The sequence below is a fragment of the Epinephelus fuscoguttatus genome, linkage group LG12, assembly GCF_011397635.1.
Source record: "Epinephelus fuscoguttatus linkage group LG12, E.fuscoguttatus.final_Chr_v1".
Lineage (NCBI taxonomy): Eukaryota > Metazoa > Chordata > Actinopteri > Perciformes > Serranidae > Epinephelus > Epinephelus fuscoguttatus.
The window spans coordinates 21,474,913-21,486,148 of NC_064763.1; the positions used below are offsets into that span (position 1 = coordinate 21,474,913).

An 11,236-nucleotide genomic window follows, 5' to 3' on the forward strand; every position below is an offset into this window, starting at 1 on the left:
GAAGGCCTTGCCCAGCATTGGCCCTAACTTGGCACGCCATTAGAAATAAACTGGCCCGATTTAAGCTGCAGACACCATCATCACAGGGATTAAAGGTTGTTTGAACATTTCACAATTCCTACATTAAACACTGTTGGTGTGTCGGCGGGAGAAGAACACACACTAAATCTTACATTCATACACTTTTATTGGAGACATACACATTGAAATCATCCCTAAACGTACTGTTTATCTGTGGAAGACATGCACAGAGAAATCAACCAACTTCAAGGCAAGAGTTAAAGTAAATCTGCTGCAGTTATTTTAGTGTTAGAAGTAATCCGGTGACATTCAAATTGCAGATTATTCAAAAGCCCCCTAAAATGATTTATGAATACATGAGATTTTCACAGGACACAACTTTTCTCTTCAGTCATTCAGTTTGTATTCACATTAAACACATTCCCTTCAAGGGGTACGAGCCAAAAAGTTTCTCTTGTATCACGGATTATTCTTTTTTTTTCTCCTATATTTGCACATAGAGGAGGTGAGAGGGGTTTCTCTTCTTATATTCTATGGTTTTTAAATGTCTGTTGTAATATGCAACCCAAGCACTAGAGACTGAGGTGGTATGTAATGTTAATCTTTCCCAAACTGACTTTCTTTAGTGTTGGAAGATTTACTGACATTCTTACAGCAATAAAAGTGCGATCTATATGTTCATTTTTACAGTATAATATGTATCTGGATCAATTCATTTAACATTTAACAGTAATAATGTAACAAAGTGTTCGAACTTTGATGCATGATTCCAGTGTTTTTTGTAACTTGTGATACGGTGTTTGGAGAAGACTGGCTGTGTGCTGCACTTTGAGCTTTAACCCCGCTCACAGATGACTTCGATCACACTCTGCTCCATTGGAGCAGGATCCAGGCAGCGGTGGGCGGAGCTCCCCACTATCTCATCCAGCAGGAAGTGCACGAGGTTCTCATCAGAGACGAAGCGCCACAGGTACATCTGCAGGTAGTGGCAGTCCACCTGGATCTGCTGCAGCCCGTAGCGGCCGAAGGTGCGCAGGCGGACACACTCCAGGAATGTCTTTAGACTGATTTTGATAATTCCTGTCATCACGGAGACCTGGGACAGTGGAGGGGAGTGTGAGCGTGTGTGTGTGATGTCTTCACTGAATATTACACTACAGTACAGGGATGGGAACTGATAAGATTATATTAATGCCATCATTAATTCTGCTTTTTAGTCAATTTTTTTTTATCGAATTCCTTATTTATTCCTGATCAGTTCTGTGTGTAAAAAACAGCAAGGCCTACACAGGCACATACGGCCAATTTACAGTCACCAATTAACCCTCATGTCTTTGGACTGTGGGAGGAAGCCGGAGCACCCGGAGAGAACCCATGCTGACATGGGGAGAACATGCAAACTTCACACAAGAGGGCACCCCCACCCTGAATTCGATCACCCCCACCCTGGGTCCGAACCACGAACCCTCTAACCACTGCACCACCGTGCCGAATACTTGTACAGCATGCACTTTCATTTATGTTTTCTTAGTTGGAGAAAACTCTGCTGAGCCTGCCTACAAGGTGCTAATGTTATTATAACAGGATATTTACCCTCGTACATGCTGCTCGGTTGGAAACAGTGGATTCCGTGTGTCAAGTGTCAAATACATGGCATTCCTGGAATATATTCCCATCTTGTGTATAAAGAGGATTCAGGATATTGCTGGTGTCTCCAACCTTTAAATTACTTTACAGACTTTACAAGCAGCACTGCTGTCGTCTTTCTTTGTGAAATGAAGTCACGCTTTGTAGGGCAATCATAGCAAAACAATGACTGTCCAAAAAAATGAGTAAAGCTGAAAATTTGAAACTATTATCATGTTTCAAAGTACCTGTATGGACCCTACAAACCAACTGGTACCACAGAATCCTAGGTTCTATATCGTAGGCAGATTTTGCCACCTTAGACGGTACCAAACTCTGGCCCGGTCCATGGACTATACGGAGTGAGGCAGACCTTCACTCACCTTGTTGAACTCCACTGAGCTGAAGATGTCGATCCTCTCAGAGAACAGCTTGTGTATGTTGCTCAGTAGATTAGTATCCATGGGAGCACTGCAGGCAGACGAAAAACAAATCACTTAACAAAAATACACAATTAGAACAATGACCTTATTCTACTGATTAAAGACAACTCAGTCACAATTGACCCCCCTGCAGTGAAGGTGACGATGGTAATACAAATTAGCTGCCTGCGTATGTTCGTATGCCTGTCACACACAGTATCTCACCAAACCACTGATATACAGACAGAATAATGCAGAGGAATAAAAGAACAGTATGTAATGTCTACTGCTAGTTAACATTAGGTGGGGGATTCATGGGGAAATTCACTGTTTTCACTCTTGCTTGTCATTAACACACAGGTCCAAAAGACACACACATGCACAAACAGGACCTATACATGCACAAAGTGGAGAGATGTCAGAGTGAGGGGGCTGCCCTTGGTGAGGCGCCCCAAGCGGTTGGGGGGTTCGGTGCCTTGCTCAAGGGCACCTCGGCAGTGCCCAGGAGGTGAATTGGCACCTCTCCAGCCACCAGTCCACGCTCCATATTTGGTCTGGACAGGGACTTGAACAGGCAACCCTCCAGTTCCCAACCCAAGTCCCCATGGACTGAGCCACTGCTGCCCCACTCTACCGTTAGTGAGTATAACTTTGTGACACTATTTGATTCTTTCTTCACTCTTTAACGTATCACCAGGGGTCTTATTTATAAAGCAGTGCGTAGGATCTATACTACAAGTGTAACAGACAAAAGCAAACAATGGTGTGTGCAAAATAATATACGACAATTTCTACAATGAGGCTGTGTCGCCACTTTCCCACCTCCAAAATGTTTCTAAGCATGGATTAAAGTTTCTCCCATCAAGTCTGTTTATATAGATCACAACTTTTCCGCAGGAAGTGGCGTACGCCTCTTTTAGGCACCGTTTTGTGCGTACACAGTGTTTATAAATGAGACCCCTGGTGTGCCCTGTGTTTCCTGAGAAGTTAGAACAAGACAGTGACGGGGTTATGACACCATTGACAGGCAACCAAATGAATACAATTACAACATTTTCGGGGTTTGAACATTATTGGAAACTTTTTGGATGATGTAAGAACACAACTCAACAAAATATATAACATGGGTCTATTTTTTTTTTCCTTTGAATGTGGAAATGTTACATATTATACCCTTAAAGGTGGATGTGAGTAACTGGTGACAGTTTCAAGAGTAAATAGTGACGGATCTTGGCTCGCCCACAGCTTATCTTTACATATTTCCATCCTAAATTATGCATCTTAAATATCAGAGAAATGTCAAAGACACACTTCATGAAATCCAAGACATCGCTCTACCCCTGACTGAGTCTTTAAATATGTTACAATGCCATCATTAAACCAAGCAAAGCTAAAACTGCTGAAGGACTGCACTTTATACCATCACATCACCAGTTTATTTCCAGCTCATTTACCTTGGAGTGTAGCTGGCAGCATAGCGCGCTTGCTGCCTCGAGCTGCTGTAGACAGAGAAAGTTCTTTTGCTGGAGTCGCTGCTGTGTGCTTTCCTCACGCCTTCTTCATACAACAGACCAACCTATGGTAGAGCACAGATGGTTCACAACACAGCCTACTCAAGCATGGTGACGACAGCGTAATGAGTGGACTTATGGACGTAACACAGATGAAGATATCGTTTTCTGTGACCTGCACGTCAATCGAGGTGGTGTCCTCCACTACTCTCTTCATCACAGCCCGGACATTTCGGGGCTCGATAGTGTTGACCCAGTCTCGTGTTTCGACGCTTTTTCTTAACATTTGGGAGATGATCAGGCCCTGAACCTGCAGAAAATAAGGTTGTTTGTGGAATTATTTTTGAGCACAGATGTCGCTCTTTTTCCTCAGTAAGAAAAGCAACTCAGTGAATGTTTCAACCTACCTTTACGTAGTGGTTCAGCAGTTTCTGTGCTGCCTCTCTGGCTTCCGCACATAAAGTTGTAACAGGTGTTACAGGACTGTGATGCTGAGAAAGAACAAAAAGAAGAAGATCTGTATTTAGATGGCAGCGAAACAGATTATCGTTTGGGGTTTTTTAAAAATGCACTGAAAAATAGTACAGATTAGTCCCACTTCTCAGGACTGATGCACTAAAATGCAACTTTGAAGCATCTATCTGAAGTTAATTACTGTATTTTACAGTGAAATGTGGACTTTTGTGTATGTCTCTGCATTTATAAGGGGACAAGCCATTTACCTGCGCAAGGAACTGTTCATCTGTGAGAGTGAGTATGTAGGAGATAGTGGAGGTTTCATAGTCCAAGCAGAGGCGCGAGAGCAGCAACAGAAGGGCCGGGGGAGTCGAACCTCCCTTGTCTCCCGCGCTCTCACAAAACTGTCGAGAGGACTGGCACACAAACTTTATAAAGCTCACCACCAGGCTCTCACGTACACCCTGGCTGCAGAATTCACCCTACGAGGAGGAGACAGGCAGAAACAGCTGTCACTCTCACTATGGGGTAAAGTGGAAAATGATTTCCTGGGGCAAGCTGTTAGCTGGCAAATAGACAGAAAAGCGATTCACCTTGAAGTACGGCTTGTTGGAGAATGTAATGTCCTTAGCTGTGAAGAGATGCACTGATGCCAACACTGACTTTATCTGATTGAGAATGGAAGCTGACAGGGAGGAGAGCAGCTCTGGCAAGCTGATCGGAGCGTCTCTGCCAGAGGCCGCCCCGCCTAGAAGAGCTCCGCCTCCAGCCACAGAAGCACCGGCCACAGAGAGGCGAGGTGTCGCCAGGGCTTGCCTCACGTCCGTCAAGCTGTCCATGTAGAAGCTCTGCAGGGCAGAGAGGTACTGCTTCACTCGCTCTGTTGCGGCCCGGATCACAATTTCACTCCCCTGGTTTGGCACGGCGGAGCCTGGCAGCAGTTTGGCCACAGCCTGGAGTCTCCGGTAGAAGCGGTCGAGTGCACGGACCAGGAGGGAGTTATCTCCGACCCCTTTCTCCTCTTGTATCCTCCGCTCCACCAGCGAGAAATACCTAGCAGCAAGGTCATCCACAAAGGCGTGCAACTTACCATTAGCCATCTGAGGAATATTTTTGGAGGCTAGCTCTCCTGTCTGAGCGTGGTTGATAAATAGTTCCTGATAAGATGTTATTACTAAACATAAGCTGCTGACAAATTCATTGCAGCCTCTGTCGATGAATTCCAGGATGTCGGTGTTTGAGGTGGGAGAAGGCATAGTGCTCGTGTTGGGGGAGTTATCAGTCGGAGATTCAGCGGCTGCAGTGGATGACAGCACGCGTGCAGAAGCATCTTTCACGGCCGAGGCAGAGGGGTATGGTCTTATCTCTGCTTCCAGACCCTGGAGGTCCGACTCCAGCCGAGACCGCGCATGGCTTAGGAATTTATCACAGAGCTCCTCGGCTGGCTCATCCAACTGTAGCAGCAGCTCCACACACTCTGATAAATCTTTAGCGCTTGACCCGCCATCCCTTTAGGACAACAACAGAACAGGAAGAAACAGAAGATCAACGGGGAATGTAACGAATAGACACAAATAAGAAATATCTGTAAAGATTTTAAAATTAAAACAGGCAGGTACAACATTCATTAGTGACAAAACATCTGCGTTACAGCAAATTAATTGACTTTTTAGTCGAGCAGCATGAATATCTGCAATATACAATAGAGCAAATTTGCAGTATTAGTTTGAGTTAGTGATGGGCAGACCAATTCTTATCACAGAATCAGTCCCTACAGGATGTCACGATTCGTTATCAACGTGTTGTTTTAACACTCGACTGCACTGCCCCATGTTACAACACGTTAGGGATTCATGAGCACTCTGATGTTTGGCAGGCCGACCTGACACATACGAGACACTAAGAGGAGTTGTTCATAAAGATTTGTTTGTTTATTTTTGCCCATCAATAGTTAGAGTAAAATCAGGGTAGAATATTTGCAACAATCTGTATTTAATCCAAATTTGTTTCTATGGTTCATACTCTCTCGGTGCTCTTGTCGCTCACGTCTCTTGCTAGAGGTAGAGTGACTCTTAAGTGTTTCATTTCCTCACAGCGGCGTCTCTAATCTGAATTTAGGTTGAGAGTTTCCTACCTGAACTTCTGCCGCAGCTCCTGTGCCAGCTTATCCATGATGGCGTGACAATCATCCTGAATTCCTTTGAAGGAGGGCAGGTGGCTGTACTGCTGCAGCACGCAGCGGGCACGGCGGTGGGATCTCACTGCCTGAGCGTAGGCCTGCAGCTCCAGACACTTATTTAATCTAGCAGGCAGCTCGAACAGAAACTGCAGCTTCCTCAACAGAGTGTGAACCCCTGGGGTGGAACATGGCAAGACCAAAATATGAATATAACCATCATGAAGCCCCCACCCCCGACAACTGACTCAACAAAACAAACCTCCAATTCAGGTCTCACCTGAGAGCTTTGTGATCTGTGCATGCTGGTCTTGAAGAGTCCCGCTGATACGAGCACTGAACTCAGTGATTGCTGCCATGTTAGCAGACAGGCAATCCATTTCATCCTCCATCTTTTTAAAGTCGTTCTTCATCTTTCTTATGGTGTCTGGAAAAACATGGAGAGACGGGTCAACTTACTGTCCACATGTGCACAATCAAATCTGACAACATTTTAACAGTTAATTCACACAGACCGAGACGTTCCCTCACCTGTCGCAGATATAAACTTGTTGTAGTTTTCATACACCAGCGTCTGCATATCGCTGTCCAGAGAGCGGATCTGCTTGACCATGCAGGTCTCCTGGTCCATCAGCTCGGCAAGAGAGCACTCCCTTCTGAGCTGCATTGAGATGAAAAACACACAGCGGTCACAACCACACTCAAAACCAGTGCATATGAAATACAAAGTCAAACAAAAAATTATTGTTTCATGGGCAGATTATGAGACAGGCCAGGAGGGACCCCTGACAATGGACCCCCAGGGCACAGATATGCAAAAGGCCCCATCACCCCTCCTACACAGCAGCAACATACACAGACTTTGTGGTGGTTTTGCTTCTTTTTGTTGTTGTTTTGTGTGTCTTTGTACTTGGTACGCATCTTGTTGTTGTTATGCGTCTCTGTAGTGATGTTGTGTGTGGTAATTTTGTGTTTCTTTGTGTCTCTTCATGGTTGTTTGCACTTTTTTGTTGTCAGTTTGTGTCTCTTTGCAGTTCCTTTGCATCTTTATGTGGTCTTTTTGAACCTCTTCCTGGTCGGTAGGTGTTCATTTGAGTGACATTTTGCAGGTGTAGGCCAGGAGAAGCCGTTCAGTAATCCATTGATTCATTGAGTATATCTTTGTTATTCATAAAGCAGCTTTCTTAATAACTTATTTATGTGTGACTACCATTCCTCCACAAGAAAAGAGTGCAATATAGGCATAGCATTACAGTTTTGTATGTTTACTGGTGAACTGTTGTGTAAAAAGTGGGTATAATGTCCAGCCTAGGGTTGCAACAGTATGAGATTTAAATGGTGCGATAACCATCTCAGAAAATATCATGGTTTCACTATATCGAAGTATTACAGAATTCATATTATCATCAGTCAAATGACCCTTAAAAGGAATGAAAACAGAAGGGTTATTGTTGGTTGAACAAACTTTTTATGACTGTAACTGAAACTTGAAATCGTTTTCTTAATGTAAGTATATGCAACAAGTCTTCCCTTTTGAAATAACTAAATTAAAGGTTAGATTCAACGTCGACTTGCCTTGTTTTTCAATATCTAGACAAGCAAATGTCCCCAGTGTAACAACCATCAACTTTTACATCACGGAATATCTTGAAACCAGAATATCACTGCAACCCTGGTCCAGTCCACTTCATTCTGTGCCATTTCCATGAGATATAATGTCAGTTAAAAGAGCACTGAGTCATTTGTGCATTGGTAAAGAGAGATGAATTATACCCCCACTTAGTTTGTGGTTCTTTAGCCTTTATCCTAAGACCTCATATCTAATCACAACCATCCACATTTTTACACACCAAAGGAAACTTGTGTAATCGCTCTAAAAGGAACTCTTGGCGATGGTCAGATGCATCAGAGTCATTCCATTAGTCCTGGGCTCCTATGTCCTATGCCATGAAATGTCAAAACGTTTTTTTAATTCGATGTATAGGCTGCACATTTTTACCATTGTAGAATGCAATAATCACTTTCGGCGTACAGCAATGACAAAAGAAAATCTGTATGTTAAAAATAATCTCATTATATAATCTAACATTGTCAGGGATTATCTTTGAAGTTTAAATTGCAAAAGAATGAAGTGATATCATCATTTCAAATGCAGTTTGAATGGTAAAAATCAGTTTAACCTCTGTGGAGGCAGAGACACCTGCCTTGCCCACAAATTTAAGGGTGTAGGTTTCAGAGTGTAACATCAATGGGCTGTAAACTGCAGGTGAGTGATTACAACATATTGACACAGGGAAACATACATTACTGTGAACATAAAACCCTTTAAAAGGTATCCTTAATGTGTCATATTATAAGGATACTGAGCTGGGGAACACTGGGAAGCATAGCTGCAGATGCATCACAGACACTCACGTTTCCCTTCATTCAAATATTGTAATATTTCCCTACCACACTGCAGAAAATGGCACCCTGGGTATTGATGTTTCTGTGCAGTAAATGATACTGGGTTTGATACACATGACAGCAGCATACTAGGCCTATACATTAGCAGCTCCTGTTAACACTAATGTCTCATTGTTATTAGCATACAGTGCAGAAGCCTTAATGTGATCTGTGTCACAATGGACAGACATGACAGATGAAGAAAGCAGTGGTCTCTCACCTTGTTGAGGAAATGCTCCGGGTCAAAATGCGGCCCGTTGATGTCGCAGGGATCCAAGGACTCCGCCTGCTCCGCGGCCTTTCCTTCTTCATTTATCCCGTAGTAGAGCTTCAACATGCCGTGCACCCTGCGCCTCCTGCCGGGGCCGGGCTCCCCGGGCACCGCCACCAAGCCGTCCGCCTCACCGTCCATACTGTGCGACACCGGCCAGCTGAGAAATGTACAAACAAAATGACGGTAAACAAAGATGACGGGCGTCCAGCTGGCAGGAGAAGACAGACAACCACTGCCGGAAAACGCTCACTGCTTGCTCTAAAGTGACTGATATTCGTGTAGCGTATCTCTCTGCTCTTAACAAGAGAGATTTTAAATTAAGAATTCAAAAAAATGAACTGGAAAATGTCATATTTCTTCTAATACAAACGTACACAGGGAGCTAGCTTGAAAATGTCACTGCTTCCGGGTTCGTAGCCTATCCGGTGTTACGTCGTCAAAGAGTACGTGAAGGCAAGAGAGTTATCTGAAAGTACTTCCGGTCTGACAACCCGGAAGTGCACTACTACGAACGTAACACAAGATATTACGCTTAATTGGTACCTAACGAGGAAATTTCGTTGTTACAGCAGCAGTAGTACAGATAAATAAAGAAAATAGAATTAAAAAAAGATAAGAGATAACATAAAGTAAAATAAGCAATGAATTGAAAATGAATATTATATTATTATATTAAAAAACATTATGATTGCATGGGATATGAGATTAAAAACATAAGCCGAAAGGTAATATGGTATTGTACCATAGTATGGAATAAAATATTTGATTGTACTCTATTCTATGTTATATTGCTGCTTATTGTATTGTTTTATGTCATGTCATGTCATGTCACGTATTATATTACTACTTTTCACATATGTGCCTCCCATATTTTAAATTTTGCTGCAGGGGTACAGGGCTTACAAGAATATAACACTGCTCACACTATACAGAATAGAGCCATATGATTGTTTCTGGGCATTTCCAGATTTGCTGAAATAGAAATGGGCTGGGTACCAGGAGTAGTGCAACAAAAATGTGACATGATCCAATTGTGGAACAATAGAGTACATAAAGAGCTCTGCTTAATCTTTGAGAAGGAGGACATGGTGTAGATTTACAGGAATAACTTACACCACATTTTTGACTCATAAAAAAAAAAAAAGAAGCTGTTATTGTAATCTGAAGAGAAAAGGTTCGAAAACATTCTTTCGTTGCACAGCTGAGAGCTGGTATTCTTCCTCTGGCCATTGAGATTGTGCTATTAAACAACATTCAGAAAGAAAACAGAATGTGTGAGTTATGTGGTTTGGGTGAAATGGAAAGGGAATCCCATTTTCTTTTATACTGTACAAATTTTGATGACTTAGAAGAGTGAGTGTTCCATGAAATGGCTCGTCTAAACCCTGACATCTTCTGTTGCTCAGAGGACAAGTAGCTATAATTTTGTTGTTCTGTTTAATTTTGTTGCAAAAGCCTGGATGAGAAGGTAAGAAAGTTTGTTTAAATCATTACTTTAGATTTTTTTCAGGGCTATACAGTAAATACCTTTGTGAGCGACTATGTGCAGTGGTTTTGTTGCTTTGCTCCTTTTTCTGTCCTTTTAATGTTGTCTGAAAATAAACACAAATAGCTAATCAGCCAATCACATGGCAGCAACTCAATGCATTTAGGCATGTAGACATGGTCAAGACGACCTGCTGAAGTTCAAACTGAGCATCAGAATGGGAAAGAAAGGTGATTTAAGTGACTTTGAACGTGGCATGGTTGTTGGTGCCAGACAGGCTGGTCTTCTCATGCACGACCATCTCTAGGGTTTACAGAGGATGGTCTGAAAAAGGAAATATCCAGTGAGCAGCAGTTCTCTGACTGAAAATGCCTTGTTGATGCCAGAGGTCAGAGGAGAATGGCCAGACTGGTTCAAGATGACAGAAAGGCAACAGCAACTCAAATAACCACTCATTACAACCAAGGTATACAGAAGACCATCTCTGAACCAACAACACGTCCAACCTTGAAGCAGATGGGCTACAGCAGCAGGAGACCACAGCAGGTGCCACTCCTGTCAGCTAACAACAGGAAACTGAGGCTACAGTTCACACAGGCTCACCAAAACTGGACAATAGAAGATTGGAAAAACGTTGCCTGGTCTGATGAGTCTGGATTTCTGCTGCCACATTCAGATGGTAGGGTCAGAATTTGGCATAAACAACATGAAGCATGGATCCATCCTGCCTTGTATCAACAGTTCAGGCTTGTTGAATCTATGCCACCAAGAATTAAGGCACTTCTGAAGGCAAAGGGGTCCAGTGCGGTACTAGCAAGG

The 11,236-nt window shown here is 43.1% G+C and overlaps 1 protein-coding gene across 2 annotated transcripts; it reads right to left on the bottom strand.

The window, feature by feature from the left end:
• Nucleotides 1–169: 169 nt before the first annotated feature.
• Nucleotides 170–9,373, bottom strand: vps51 (VPS51 subunit of GARP complex). 2 transcript variants are annotated; one of them, XM_049592410.1, is made up of 12 exons: nt 9,306–9,373; nt 8,878–9,088; nt 6,744–6,873; nt 6,493–6,639; nt 6,171–6,390; nt 4,630–5,545; nt 4,303–4,518; nt 3,988–4,071; nt 3,756–3,890; nt 3,524–3,645; nt 2,031–2,118; nt 170–1,117 (listed from the first exon to the last, which is right to left on the bottom strand). In XM_049592410.1, the coding sequence occupies exons 2-12, from the start codon at nt 9,067–9,069 to the stop codon at nt 857–859; spliced, it is 2,511 nt and encodes an 836-aa protein (XP_049448367.1). In that variant the 5' UTR covers nt 9,070–9,088; nt 9,306–9,373; the 3' UTR covers nt 170–856. The 2 variants fall into 2 exon arrangements, with proteins under 2 accessions (XP_049448367.1, XP_049448366.1); XM_049592409.1 differs by having other exon boundaries at nt 8,878–9,344.
• Nucleotides 9,374–11,236: the final 1,863 nt, after the last annotated feature.